At 38.3% G+C, this 15,919-nt stretch overlaps 1 protein-coding gene across 7 annotated transcripts in view; it reads left to right on the plus strand.

The window, feature by feature from the left end:
• BTBD8 (BTB domain containing 8) overlaps positions 1-15,919 on the plus strand; it is a 113,803-nt gene that overhangs the window by 11,846 nt on the left and 86,038 nt on the right. For 4 of the 7 annotated variants that reach the window (XM_027570442.2, XM_027570470.2, XM_027570450.2 and 1 more), the window contains exon 3: positions 12,736-12,971. In XM_027570442.2, the coding sequence (XP_027426243.2) occupies positions 12,736-12,971 (236 nt within the window). Of the gene's footprint in view, positions 1-12,735; positions 12,972-13,088; positions 13,129-15,919 lie in introns of those variants that run through there. The other 3 variants (XM_027570477.2, XM_027570486.2, XM_027570495.2) reach the window with 3 other exon arrangements.

Raw genomic sequence — 15,919 nt, forward strand, 5'->3', positions numbered from 1 at the left:
GAGTTCTCTATCCTGTTTCACTGATCTATGTCTATATTTTTATGCCAGTGCCATACTGTTTTGATTACTGTAGCTTTGTAGTATATCTTGAAATCTGGGATTGTGATACCTCCAGCTTTGTTTCTTTTTCAAGATTGTTTTGGCTGTTCAGGGTCTTTTGTGGTTCCATACAAATTTTAAGGTTGTTTGTTCTATTTCTGTGAAAAATGCTATTGGTATTTTGATACGGATTGCATTACATGTGTAGATTGCTTTGGGTATTATAGACATTAAAAAAAGAGATTTATTTATTTATTTATTTATTTAAGAGAGAGATAGCATGAGCAGAGGAAGGGGCAAAGAGGGAGGGAGAGGACGAGGGAAAGAATTCCAGGCAGACTCTGTGCTAGTGTGGACCCTGATTCTGGGCTCGCTCTCCCAACCCTGAGATCATGACCTGAGCTAAAATGAAGAGTTGGATGCTTAACTGACTGAGCCACCCAGGCGCCCCTGGTAGTATAGGCATTTTAACAATATTTGTTCTTCCAGTCCATGAGCATGGAACATACTTCCATTTCATTGTGTCATCTTCAGTTTCTTTCATCAATGTTTTATAGTTCTCAGAGTACAGGTCTTTCACCTCCTTGGTTAGTTTTATTCCTAAGTATCTTATTATTTTTGGTGTAATTGTAAATGGGATTGTTTTCTTAATTTCTCTTTGTGCTGCTTCTTTATTAGTGTATAGAAATGCAGTGGATTTCTGTACATTGATTTTGAATCCTGCCACTTTACTGAATTGATTTATCAGTTCTTGTAGTTTTTTGGTGGAATCTTTAGAATTTTCATTATGTAGTATCATGTCATCTGCAAATAGTGAAAGTTTTACTTCTTTACCAGTTTGGAAGCCCTTTATTTCTTCTTTCTATATGATTACTGTGGCTAAGACTCCCAGTACTATAGTGAATAAAAGTGGTGAGAGTAGCCATCCTTGTTTTGTTCCTGATCTTAGGGGAAAGCTCTCAGTTTTTCCCATTGAGGATGATATTAGCTCTGGGTTTTTCATATATGGCCTTTATTATGTTGAGGCGTGTTCCCTCTAAATCTACTTTGTTGAGTGTTCTTTTTTTGTGAATGGATATTGTTCTTTGTCAAATGCTTTTTCTGCATCTATTGAGATGATCGTATGGTTTTTATCCTTCCTGTTGCTGATGTGATGTATCACATTGATTCAGTTGTGGATATTGAATCACCCTTGCATCCTGGAAATAAATCCCACTTGATCATGGTGAATGATTTTTTAATGCATTGTTGGATTGATTTGCTAATACTTTGTTAAGGATTTTTGCATCTATAGTCATCAGACATATTGACCTGTAGTTTTCTTTTTTTTAGGTGTCTTTATTTGGTATTGGTATCAGCGTAATGCTGGCCTCATGGAATGAATTTGGAAGCTGTCCTTCCTCTCTTATTTTTTGGAATAGTTTGAGAAGAATAGGTTTTTTTTTTTTTTTTAAGATTTTATTTATTTGACAGAGAGAGGGAGGGAGCGAGCACAAGCAGGGCGAGCAGGAAAGGGAGAAGCAGGCTCCCCGCTCAGCAGGGAGCCTGATGTGGGGCTCAATCCCAGGACTTTGGGATCAGGACCTGAGCCAAAGGCAGACACTTAACAGACTGAGCCACCCAGGTGCCCGAGAAGAATAGGTATTAACTCTTCTTTAAATGTTTGTTGGAATTCACCTGTGAAGCCATCTAGTCCTGGACTTTTGTTTGTTGGGAGTTCTTTTGATTACTGATTTAATTTCATTGCTGGTAATTGGCCTGTTCAGATTTCTATTTCTCCTGATTCAGTTTTGGGTGGTTATATTTTTCTAGGAATTTATGCATTTCTTCTAGATTGTTCACTTTGTTGACATATGATTTTTCATAATATTCTCTTATCCTTTATGTTTCTGTGGTGCTGGTTATTATTTCTCCTTTTTCATTTTTGATGTTTATTTGCCTCTCACTCTTTTTTATTTTTATGAGTTTGGATTAAAGTTTATTAATTTTGTTGACCTTTTAAAAGTACCAGCTCCTGGTTTCATTATCTGTTCTATTGTTTTTTAGTTTTTATTTCACTTATTTCTGCTCTAATCTTTGTTTTTTCTTTCCTTCTGGTTTTGTGTTTTGTTTTTTTTCTAGCTCCCTTACGTGTAACATTAGGTTATTTATTTCAGATTTTTATTGTTTCTTGAGGTAGGCCTAAATTGCTACAGTGTTGCCTCTTAGGACCTTTTTTGCTACATCCCAAAGATTTTGGACCATTGTTGTTTTCATTTTCATTTGTCTCCATGTATTTTTTTTCCCTTTGATTTCTTGGTTAACCCATTCATTGTTTAGTAGCATGTTAACCTCCATGTATGTGTGTTCTTTCCAGATTTTTTTCTTATGGTTGATTGCTAGTTTCATAGCATTGTGATTAGAAAAGATGTATGGCATGACTTTGATCTTTTTGAATTTGTTTAGATTTGTTCTGTGGCCTAACTTGTGATCTATACTGGACAGTGCTGTGTTTGCACTTGAAGAGAATGTGTATTCTACTGTTTTAGGATGGAATGTTCTGAATATATCTGTTAGATCCATCTGGTTCAGTGTTTCCTTGTTGATTCTGTTTGGATATCTGCCCATTGATGTAACTGGAGTATTGAAGTCCCTTATTGTATTACTATCGATTACTTTCTCTATGTTTATTATTACTGTGTTATATATTTGGGTGCTCCCATGTTGGGTGCATAAATATATACAATTGCTATATCTTCTTGTTGGATTGTTCCCTTTATGGTTATATAGTGTCCTTCTCTGTCTCTTGTTACAGTCTTGTTTTAAAGTCTGTTTTGTCCAATATAAGCATTGCTCCCCTGGCTTTCTTTTCACTTCCATTTGCATGATGATTGTTTTTCCATCCCTTTACTTTCAATCTACATGTGTCTTTAGTATGAAATGAGTCTCTTGTAGGCAGCATATAGATGGTTCCTGCTTTTTTATCTGTTCTGTCACCCTCTATCTCCTGATTGGAGCATTTAGTCCATTTTCATTCAAAGTAACTATTGAAAGGTATGGACTTACTGCCATTGTCTTACTTCTTATGGTTGTTTTTGTAGTTCTTCTCTGTCCTTTCTTACTCTCTTCTCTCACAGTTTGCTGGCTTTCTTTAGTGATATACTTGGATTCCTTTCTCTTTATTTTTTGATATCTATTACTGGTTTTTATTTTGTGGTTATCATTAGGCCTATATATGACATCTCACACATATAGCAGTCTGTGTTAAGTTGATGGTTCCTTAAGTTTGAACCCATTCTTAATTCCTTTTCCCCTACCCCTGCCACATTTTAGGTATATGGTGTCATACTTTATATCCTTCTGTTTTGGGACTCCCTTGACTGATTTTAGTAGATAAACTTAATTTTACTGCTTTTGTACTTCTGACTTTTTTTTTTTAACAACTATTTGTGGTCTTTACTTTCCACTGAAGGAGTCCCCTTTAAAATTTTTATAGACTTGGTTTAATGGTGATGAATTCCTTTAACTTTTGTTTACCTAGGAACTCTTTATCTCTTCTCCAGTTGTCAATGATAGCCTTGCTGGATAGAGTATTCTTGGCTGCAGATTTTTTCCTATCAGCACAGTGAATATATCATGCCATTTTCTTCTGGTTTGCAAAGTTTCTGCTGAAAAATCAGCTCATAGCCTTATGGGGTTTTCCCCTTGTATGTAATTGTTTTCTTTTCTCTTGCTGCTTTTAAAAATTCTTTATAACCACTTTTCATCCTTTTAATGACTGTGTGTCTTGGTGTGGCCCCCCATGGTTCGATTTTGTCAGATGCTCTCTTTGCCTCCTGGATCTGGATTTCTGTTTCCTTCCCCAGATTCAGTAAGTTTTCAGGCATTATTTTTCAGATAAATTTTCTGCTCCCTTTTCTGTCTCTTCTCCTTGGATTCCTACAATGCAAGTGTTATTTTATTGGTAGTGTTACTGTCTTCCCATAGTCTATTTTAATTTTTTTATTACTATTTTTCTCTCTCCTCTTTAGCTTGATTACTTTCCATTACTGTGTCCTCCAGGTTGCTGATCCATTTTTTTGCTTCCTCTAGTCTACTATTCTCTCTAGTATGTTTTTAATTTTAGTTACTGAGTTCTTCATCTGTGATTGGTTCTTTTTCATATTTTCTATCTCTTTGTTGAGTGTCTCACTGAGGTCCTCCACTCTTTTCTCGAGGCCAGTGAGTATCTTCATGACCATTACTGTAAATTCTCTGTCAGACATATTACTTATCTCCATTTTGTTTAGCCCTCCTGCTGTGATTTTGCCCTGTTCTTTCAGTTAGTACATATTCCGCTGTCTCCTCATTTTATCTAACTTTCTGTATCTGTTTATATGTGTTAGGAAAGTCAGCTATCTCTCCTCCTCGTGAAAGTAGTGGCCTTATGAAGAAGAGGTCCTATAGTGCCCTGTTGTTCTATGTCCCCTGTTGACCAGAACCTGGCGCTTCAGAGGTATCTTTTATGTGTAGTGTGTGTAACCTAGTGTTGTTGCTGAACCACATTTGCCTTCAGTCTAGTTGTCTTCAATGGCTCTCTTTGCCTATTGTGAGCAGGATTTGGTCCCTGTGTTGTTAGTGGGTCAGTCTGGGACTGCCTTGGGCTTGACTGAGTCAGACCAGGCATTTGCCAGAGTTGCAGTGGCATGGAACTGCAGGGGTTTTCTCTGTGTTGTCTTCTGAGAAGCTTTCATTGGTGAGTGGGGCCTGCAGTCAGACCTGATATCTGTCCCCAGCCCACTGCTGGGGCTGCATTTGGACTGGTGTGTGTTGTTAATTTCCCCTCTCCCCCAGGGCAGGAGTCACACTGAAGAGTTGATGGCTCCTGTCATGGTTGCTTGACACTGCCTGGCTTATGGCACTGCTTTGGCTGGGCTTCAGCCAAGGATGTATTCGATGGGGCCGGTCTGCAGCAGAATGTGGGATGGGCTGTGAGGAGCCAGTAGGTCTCTGTCAGTCAGTTGTGGGTCAGGGTCTGCAGGCCCTGGGGAAAAGTCCTGCCTAGGCTGTGATGGAGAGGGTATTTCTGCAGCAGAATGGGGTGTGAAGCATGCTTTAGCACGTAGGTGGAGAGTGTACATGCTCTGCTTGTTCCCGCAGGTGCTTGTGTATCTAGGCTTTGGTGTTGGGGAGGGAAATGGTGCTTAGCAGCTGTTTTATTCTTGGAGAAGTTCCCTAAGATCCCTGCCCCTCCAGCACACACTCTGAGATTAGTAAATAAATCCCCTTCCCATATACCCTAGGCGTTCAAACTGCGGCTTCTATGCTGTATTTCTTCTGGCTCTTTGTTGTGTTCTCTCTTTAAAGGAGGGGACTCCTGGCTTTCCCAGAGTTCTGCCTGTGAATTTTAAAGTTCCAGGTGTTAAGCCCTACTGATTGTTAAGTCCATATGGTTTTCAAAGCCAAATGTTATGGGGATTCATCTTTCCCATGTGGTTCCCCCATGGCTGGTGTCTGATCCTCTTCACGCCCATGGCATCCCTCCCTCCCACAGACAGTCCCAAGGGCCGTTGGCTCCTGACAGCATCTCCGCCCTTACTGCCCTTTTTGATGTGGCCTCTTCTCTACATTTAGCTGTGGAGAGTCTGTTCTGCCCGTCTTCACTTCATTTTCTAGGTTATTTACATAGATGTGGGTGTTATCTAGTTGTATCCATGGGAGAGGTATGCTTAAGATCCTCCTACTCCACCATCTTCCCCAGAAGTCAGTCCTTCTCATTTCTCAAAGAAATTCTTGTCAATTTCTCTTGTAATGTAATTCTTGGTAATTAAAATTGCAACATATGTTTCCAATACCATGGCCTCTTGGTTCCTTTAATTCTTGTCTTCCAGTAATCTTGTTCTGCACACTACCTCACTACCATGTCAAATTTGAAATCATGTCAATAACAATAGACTGCAATCCTCCATAATCTTGATTCCAGACATTTCAACCTCTAACTTCTTCCCATCTCTCTACCTTCCTCCTTTAAAACTCCTGAATCTAATAATTTATTGACTCCCATCAGGACCTGCTATGACTCTTACCAGTTTTGTTGTCTCTTATCCTCTTATGTCCTTGTTTCTATCCTTAGTTTAAATTTTTTTTTGTCTATCATTGTATTACTTCCTTTGCATACAACCTTTTCCTTTGTCCCCTCTGAATTTGCCTTGTATGCATGTCAGAACCCCAAACCTTGAATCCAGTTCTTTGACTCCTCCACTCCTGCATTCACACAATTAAATGGCAGGAGAAAAACACATGGTATTTGGTCTCACTTTAAATCATGGCCACGAACCTCAAGTAGGTACTTAGTGCTGACTGTATGCAGTCATATATTTCCCTAGTCCCATTTGCTCTCCTTCTCTCCTAGATTATTTCATACCTCCTTTTTGTTGAACCTTCAGCTGTTCTTCCCCCATCTTCATTCTCACTTGATGACCTTTCTTTATATTTCACTGAGAAAATCAAAGCAATTAGAACTTTCACAAACTGTTCCAACATCTATTCATTTAGTTGCATTTACACCGTATGCTTTGTCTTTTCCCCTGTTACTGTTGATAAACTGTCAGTGCTTCTAAAACCATTCCCTCCACTAAAACCATTTTCACCCTCTTTTCTCCTATTGAGGGACATTGCTCCAGCAGTTTTCACTTTCCCAAAAGAAGTTTCTTTTCTTTTGGATCTTCTCATTGGTATATAAACATGGTGTTTTATTCCCGCTTTAAAAATAACAGAAGCCTTGGGCGCCTGGATGGCTCAGTTGGTTAAGCGACTGCCTTCGGCTCAGGTCATGATCCTGGAGTCCCCGGATCGAGTTCCGCATCGGGCTCCCTGCTCAGCAGGGAGTCTGCTTCTCCCTCTGACCCTCTTCCCTCTTGTGCTCTCTATCTCTCATTCTCTCTCTCAAATAAATAAATAAAATCTTAAAAAAAAAATAACAGAAGCCTTTTCTGACCTCATTTCCCTTCCAACTAATACTCTACCAGCTAGTACTCTAATGCTCTGCACCCTTTTATATTAAAGCTCAAGAGTTATCTATTACACTGCCTTCAGTTTCTCTCCTATTCTCAGTCTTTTAAAAAACTGAGATAGAATTCATACACCTTAAAATTCACCCTTCTAAACTGTATAATTCAGTCATTTTAGTATACTTACAGTGTTTTGCAACCACCAGTCTCCAATTCCAGAATATTTTCACCATCCTAAAAAGAAATTCCATGCCCCCAGCAGTCACTTCCCACTCTCTCTTCCCCCAGTTCCTGGCAACCAATAATCTACTTTCTGTCTTTATGGTTTTGCCTATTCTGGGCATTTCATATAAGTAGAATCATATAGTACATGTCCTTTTATGTCCTGCTTTTTAAACTTAGTGTGATATTTTCAAGGTTCATTGATGTCGTGGTGTTTATCAGTTCTTCATTTGTTTTCATGGCTGAATATTTCATTGAATGATGGATAAAGAGTCATCACGACCATCCTCAGGTTTGATGATTTGCTAGGACTCAGCATATAGTCATATTCTGGGCTGTGATTTACTACAAAAGAAATAAAGAGAAAAGGAATATGGAGTGAAGTCCACAGGAAACTAGGCACAAACTTCCAAGTCTTCTCCCAGTGGAGTCACACAGGACATGCTTAATTCCCCTAGTAATGAGTTTTGACAACACTTCTGAAATGTTGTCAACCAGGGGAGCTCATTAGAGGCTCTGCCCAGGGTTTTTCCTAGGTGTTTGTCATGTAGGCACCTTGTGTCTATTGTGCATCCATATTCCAGACTCCTGGAAGGAAAGCAGGTGTTAAGCATAAACCATATTATTCGTATAAATAGTTTAGGCACAACGAGCCACCCTTGTCATTTATAGAATGCCAGGGACACTCCTGAAATCATGTTCCCGGATACCAGCCAAGGGCCAACCTTATAATTAAGTCTTTTAAAAGATAGTAGTCAGGACTGCTGTGTTAAATCTCTTCTGTGCATATCGGTATACCATGTTTTGTTTATCCATTCATCGGTTGATAGACATTTGGGTTGTTTTGACTTTTTGGCTGTTATGAATAATTCTATGAACATTCATGTACTTATTTTTATGTGAACATATGTTTTCATTTCTCTTGTGTTATATACCTAGAAGTGAAATTGCTGGGTCATATGGTAAACTTTTAAGGAAATGCCAGACTCTTTTCCAAAGAGGCTACACCATTTTACATTCCTACCAGCATGTATGAAGATTCCAATTTCTCTACATTCTTGACAACACTTGTTATTATGTGTCATTTTGATTATAGTCACCATAGTGGGTGTGAAGTGGTATCTCATTGTGATATTGATTTGTATTTCTCTGGTGGCTATTGATGTTGAATATCTTTGTGTGTGCATATTGGCTATTATATATCTTCTTTGGTAAACTATAGAGTTTCTTTGCCCATTTTAAGTTGGGTCATTTGTCTTTATATTATTGAGATGTATTGTTTATATTTTTAAATTCTTTATATATTTGATATTCTATACATAGTCTCTATATATGAATTTTATTCTGGGGCACCTAGGTGGCTCAGTGGGTTAAGTGTCTGCCTTTGGTTCAGGTCGTGATCCCAGGGTCCTGGGATTGAGCCCTGCATTGGGCTTCCTGCTCCATGGGGAGTCTGCTTCTCTACCCCTACCCCCGCTCGTGTTCTCTCTCATGCGCACACATGAGCGTGCTCTCTCTTGTCTCTCAAATAAATAAATATTTTTCAAAAAAGAATTTTATTCTATAGGAAAGGATTTTAAAATTCTTTATATGTTCTAGATACGAGTCTCTTATCGGGTATGTGATTTGCACATGCTTTCTTCCATTCTGTGAATTGTCTTTTAACTTTCTTCATAGTATCTTTGAAAGTACAAAAGTTTATAATTTCTATGATTTTCACTTTATTTCTTTTTTGTTGTTGTTACTTGTACTTTCGGTGTTATGTGTAAAAAACCATTGCCTAATCCAAGGTCATGAAGACTTATACCCATGTATACTTTTTTAGTTCTTACATTTAGATCTTTCACCTATTCTGAATTAATTTTTGTATATATTTTGAGGCTAGTATCCAGCTTTGTTCTTTCATATTTGGATATCCACTTATCTCAGCACCATCTTTTGAAGAGACTATTCTTTTCCTGTTGGATTGTCTGGACACCTCTAAAGGAAAAACACTTTACTGTGTGTCTCCTTTACTTTTTTTTTTATTATGTTATGTTAATCACCATACATTACATCATTAGTTTTTGATGTAGTGTTCCATGATTCATTGTTTGCATATAACACCCAGTGCTCCATTCAATACGTGCCCTCTTTAATACCCATCACCAGGCTAACCCATCCCCCCACCCCCCTCCCCTCTAGAACCCTCCCTTTGTTTCTCAGAGTCCATAGTCTCTCATGGTTCATCTCCCCCTCCAATTTCCCCCCCTTCATTTTTCCCTTCCTACTATCTTCTTTTTTTTCTTTTTTTAAACATATAATGTATTATTTGTTTCAGAGGTACAGGTCTGTGATTCATCAGTCTTACACAATTCACAGCGCTCACCATAGTACATACCCTCCCCAATGTCTCCTTTACTTTTAATACTGTACTCATAGAATAATTCACTTCTGACCCTTCTGGTCACCAAATGTGTGGGAGTTTTCCCCCACACCAAACAATTCTGAGATTCTCCAGATACCAGCTGGGGGTCCTACCCATTTAATTCAATTCTGACACTACCTGGACATATTATTAGATTCCACAGGTTAAGGGTTCAGTCCCATAAGACTGTCCCGAACCCTTTTCAGATGCAGTTGCAAGTCTGGGTTGTTCCCTGTGCTTCTGACCAACCAGCTGTGAATTGAAGGGTCCCATGACTCCTTTCTCAGGTTCGATTAATTTGCTAGGACACAGAACTCACAGAACTCAGGAAAGGATTTTACTTACTAGATTGCCAATTTACTATAAAAGGATATAACTTTAAGAACAGCCAGATGAAAGAGATGGAAAGGGCAAGTATGTGGGAAGGGGTGTGGAGTTCCCATGCCCTCTCTGGGTGCACCACTCTCCCAGCACCTCCGTGTGTTCACCAACCCAGAGGTTCACTGAATCCCAACTTTTAGGGTTTTTATGGAGGCTTTATTACTTAGGCGTGATGGATGAAATCATTAGCCATTGATGATTAATTCAGACTCTCTTGCCAAGCAGCCCCATCCTTGGGGGCTTTCCAAATGTCACCTAGCTCATTAATGTAAACTCTGCTGTGGTTCAGAGGGCTTGTTATGAATAAGAAGAGCCATCCATTCCACTTCTATTGCTCTGGATTCATTTCAGGAGTTGGGAACAAAGCTAAGCAATATAGCAAAAATGTCCCTATGACTCTTGCACAGGAAATTACGAGTTTTAGGAGATATGTGCCAGGAACAGTGGACAAAGACCAAATATATATTTCATGTTATAAATCACAATATCACCACACTGTTGTCAAAAATTAGTTGCCCATATATGTAGTTCTAGGCACTCAGTTCTGTTGCACTGATCTATATGTTTATCCTCATGCCAGTACCACACAGTGCAGATGACTGTAGCTTTGTAGGAAGCTTAGAATTTGGGAAGTATGAATCTTCCATCTTTGTTCTTTGTCAAGATTGTTTTGACTATTCAGGGTTTCTTGCATTTTTTTTAAATATTTATTCATTTGAGACAGAGATACAGAGAGAAAGAGAGAGAGAGAGAGAGTAGTCACAGGGGGAGAGACAGAGGGAGAGGGAGAAGCAGGCTCCCTGCTGAGCCAGGAGCTTGATGCAAGACTTGATCCCAGGACACTGGGATCATGACCTGAGCTGAAGGCAGACGCTTAACCATCTGAGCCACCCAGGTACCCCTGGGTCCCTTGCATTTCTCTTTGAATTTGAGGACTGACTTTTCCATTTCTGCAGAAAAGTAGTTGAATTTTCATAGATACTGCATTGAATAGAATCTGTAGAGCAATTCAGAATATTGCCATCTTAATCTTAAATCATCTAGAATGTGTTTCCCTTTATATAATTGCTTGCAGCATTGTTTCATAGCTTTGAATGTATAAGTGTTATGCTTTTTGTGTGAAATATATTCTTAAGTATTTTATTTTTTTGATGTTATTGTAAATGGTACTATTTTCTAATTTCCTTTTAGACTGTTGATTTCTAGTATTTAGAAATACAGTTGATTTTTGCATATTGATCTGGTATCCTGCAACATTGTAGAACATGGAGTTTAACAAATAGGTTTTGGGGTGGGTTTCCAAGGATTTCTATATACAAGTTTGTTATTTGTAAATAGAGATAGCTTTAGTTATTCCTTTCCAATCCAGATGCCTTGCCTAATCCCCTGGCTAGAGCCTCCAGTTAAATGTTGAATAGAAGTAATGAGAACAGGCAGGCATCCTTTCTGATCTTAGAAGGAAAGTTTTCAGTCTTGTACCATCAAATATGTTAACTGTGGGTCTTTCGTAGATGTTCTTTATCAGGTTGAGGACATTCCTTCTACCAAGTTTTTTGAGTGTTTCATCATGACAGGGTGTTGGATTTTGTCAAATGCTTTTTCTGCATCTATTGAGGTGATCATATGGTTTTTGTCCTGTTGATATGGTGTCTTAGTCCTGCTAAGAGGACTAAATTTAAAAGGTTTTATGATGTCTTTGGGCTGCTCTAAAAAAATACTACAGACTGGATGGCTTGTAAACAACAAAAATTTATTTCTCACAGTTCTGGAGTATGGAAGTCCAAGACCAGAGTGCCAGCATGGTAGGATTCTGGTGAAGACCCTATTCCGGGTTGTAGATGCTGACTTCTCACTGTGCCCTCACATGGTGGAAGGAGGTGAGGGATCTTTTTGGAGCCTCTTTTATAAGGGCACTAATCCCATTCATAAGGGCTCCACCTAAGTAACCTCTCAAAGGCCTCACCTCCCACCTAATATCACACTGGGCTTTAGGTTTCAACATACAAATTTTGAGGGTCTATAAACATTCAGACGATAGCATGTGATGTATAACATTGATTTTCAGTTGTTTATCTACCCTTGAATTCCTGAGATAACCCCAGTTGGTCATGGTTTATAATCCTTTTATATGTTGCTAGATTCAGTTTGCTATTACTTTGCTAAGGAATTTTTTTTTCATCTATATTAATAAGAAATATTAGTCTATGGTTTTCTTTTCTTATGGTGTCTTTGTCTGCTTTTGTATCAGGATAGTAATGGCCTCAGAATGAGTTAGGAAGTGTTCTGTTTTCTATTTTTTGGAAAAGTTTGTGAAGGATTGATGTCATTTCTTTAAACATTTGGTAGGTTCACCAGTGAAGCCACCTGTCCTGGATTTATGTTGTAGGAAGTTTTTGATGAGTAATTCAATCTCTGTAGTTGGTATAGGTCTGCTCAGATACTGTTTCTTCTTAAGTCAGGAGGTAGTGTGTGTCTTTCTAAGAATTGTCCATTTTATCTAGGTTATCTAGTTTGATGGCATTGTATATTCCTTTCTAACATTAAAATATTTCATAGACTACTTTTAAAACTTTCTGCTATTTGAGATCTTTTTCCAGTTAGTCCAGATAAAAATGGTTTTAAAATTATATAGTTGTATTATATGAAAGCAGCACTTGGGAAACTAGCTTTTAAGAATCACCAACATTATTTTCATTAATATTTTACATTTTCTTTTAGGATTGTATATTCATCAAACAGAAGCCTAAAAAACTATGAAGAGGAAATTCTTAGGAAAAAGATAGTAGAGAGGGGTATACCACAAAAGAGACATGACTTCAGCTTTGGAAAGTACACTGACAATGATGGAAGATCATCTGTAGAGTTCTTAGATAAAAAGTCATCTCCTTGTTCTCTTCTGAAGCATGAAGTTCCAGAGGATATCAGTGATGGAGAGGACAATTTAATTTCCACTGGTGAGGCATTTTTTGGTGGATTTTTATAAATTTTAATGCCATGAAAGTAACTATATTCTAATACAGTTGGAGAAAAACGTACTTCAAAAATCAACTCTACTGATTTCTTTTTTATAGGTAAATGAAATAAAAGTAATTGAAAGTAAATGTAATAAAAGTAAGTGAAAGCAAATTTTTTATGGGTAAGTGAAAGTAATACTATAGTCAACTCCTAGTTTTCCCAAGCAATTGGAGATGGGGTTATTATGAATAAATTCACAATTCTCCTCTTAAGCCTCCACATGTCATCATCCTTATTCTGATCCACACCAACAGAAGCTTTAGCGGACTATAGATTCAGTTCTGTTATAACACAATATATGTATTACTTAAAAACAACATGCAGCATAAAAATCATTATATTTTGTCATGACACAAAAAAATTACAATTTTGTTGTGACACATTTTAAAAAGATAGAAACCTAATGAAAATGGTATGGTTTTACATATGTTGAATTGTTAAGAAATACCTAATACTACAATAAATATGGTAATTGACCTTGAAAAAGAACTTAAATTTGTTTGTGGAGGTGGGTGTCAGAAGGGTTGCAGCTTGTGAACTATTGTGAATTGGCAGAAGGAGGATGTTCAGGACATAGGAATAAGTATAGATAGATATAAGTATAGATGATATAGAGATACAGTAATGGTAGATATTCTAACAGGAAACTTGAGATCTCTGGTCTATTTATTATTTACAGAGCATCTTAGTTAAAGTTCCCAACCTCCAGTCCCCAAAAGGTTCAGTGGTGAGGGCCTGATGTTACCCTGCATGTAAAGTGGGATTGCACCATAAGAGAGGAACGCCAAAATTAGGAGACTTTCATAGGCTGCTGGCAGATCTGATAGAGATAGAGAGAGGGAAATAGAGTAGGAGGGAGGGGGCTTTACTTTGGAAGGTAAATAAATCTCCCCTGGTAAAGAGAGAGGAGGTAGCTTCACCACCCTGGAGTATAGGGAAGTGGTTTTGAGGGGAAGAAAATCTGTAAATATTTCTGGAACCTCGCAGTATCTCTAGCTTCCAAGGCATGTTTGTTCTTTAATCATTCTTTGTCCAGATTTTCCAGTGCTCTGCCCAGAAAGTATGCTCTGCCTCAGACCATACAGAAACATGAAATATTCATAGAAAACGGTCTCTTAACAGTTGGTTATCTGAAATCAGATGGAAATTTGTAACACCAGCTATGGAGGATGTAGGTCATAACATGTAGTGAACTGAGGTATCTGGTAGATGTTTAAGGTGTTTGTGTATGTTTTATATGTTCTTACATGGTTCCGTTCAGGTGGGTGCAGTTTTTTTTTGCAGTGCCCTAGTATTTCTTGTGAATGAGCTGTAAGGAAGTGAAATGCACGTAAGCAAGTGAAAATTTCACATCATGTTCAAATGGTTCCCTAATATATCAGTTGTGTTAGATCAAACTGATATTTTCAACACAAGCATTGTAGCAGAATTGAATGTATATGAAAGTATCTGTTAACTGAAAGATTTTATTATTGATATTTAGTACAACAATAATAATGACCAAACTGACTTAAGCCCACTTAGAATCCTTGTATGTATGTTAACAACATCTAACTATGGTGAATGAATGAATGGATGTCTCTTCTAAGCTTTGAGGTAGATCCATTCATATAGTTTATCTCATTTGGTCTCAGATAACTCTAAGAAGTGGCTGTAGGCTGATTTTTACAGATGAGAACTCTAAGTATAAGGGACTTTATCAAGGCCACACAGATATAGCAGCCGGCCGAGCTGATATTTAGTACCCATTTTTCCTGTCTCTCATCTAGAGTTCTGCCACAGTCCCACAGCAGCCCATTAAAGTGGCCAAACACATTGCGGATGTAAGTGAAAAGAGCTCATTTACCCCTCAACCCCCTGTCTTTTAACTACTTCCTCATTCCCCCATGGAAAACCCCCATGTTTACCAGTTTAGCAGATGCTTGTTGTCCGAATCTTACTAACTTCTTTGCAAGCTTTCCTACTGTTAATGTCATCTTCCTTGAAACTTCCTGTGTTCTATGACCCTGTGCTCCCCAATGATACATAACCCCCTAGAGGGCAAACACATATGGAATGATTCTGTACTCCAGGCACAAGGGATACAAAGTGAATGGTGTTTACATCCATCAGGTCCTACACACAACAGGAAGTTAGCGCCTTATTTAAGTAATCTCTACACCCAACATTGGGCTTGGACACATAACCCTAAAATCAAGAGTCTCATGCTTCTCCAACTGAGCCAGCCAGGTGCCCCTCTCTTAAATATTTTAAATACTTCTCTTCTTTATCCTCCTACCATTTCTTAATTTCAGATCTTTGCAATTTTTCTTGAGCGTCTGCACCCCAGCTAGTTGCCAGGCCTCTCATTGTGCCACCCTCCATTTATACTGTGTAGAACAATATTTGTTAACTGCAGGTCTGATCACAGCACTCCCCTTATTAAAATTCTTCAATTGTTCCCCATAGCCTTAATATAAATCCCAGGTTCTTTCCAGTGACATAAGGAAATTTGTGAACTGGCTCTTGCCTAGAACTCTGCTGCTTCTTCTCTTCACAATGCCCTCCCACCCTTTGAGCTCTAGTCTTACTGAATTATTTGGCGTTTCCCCCAAAGAACTGTATTCTTGCACTTGCTATTTGTTCCTGGAAGGCCATTCTAATTATCACATATTTTTTAAAGATTTTATTTTTAAGTAATCTCTACACTCAGCATGGGTCTTGAACTCACAACCCCAAGATCAAGAATCACATGCTCTGCTGACTGAGCCAGCCAGGTGCCCCCTAATTATCACATCTTTAAACAGAATATTGATTTTGCATTAGGTTTTGAATGTTTAAGAGTGAACAAAACAGAGTTCCTGTCGTGCAGTCTAGGAGGAGATATAGTCAGATGGATTATGCACAG

The sequence above is a fragment of the Zalophus californianus genome, chromosome 4 (assembly GCF_009762305.2).
Source record: "Zalophus californianus isolate mZalCal1 chromosome 4, mZalCal1.pri.v2, whole genome shotgun sequence".
Lineage (NCBI taxonomy): Eukaryota > Metazoa > Chordata > Mammalia > Carnivora > Otariidae > Zalophus > Zalophus californianus.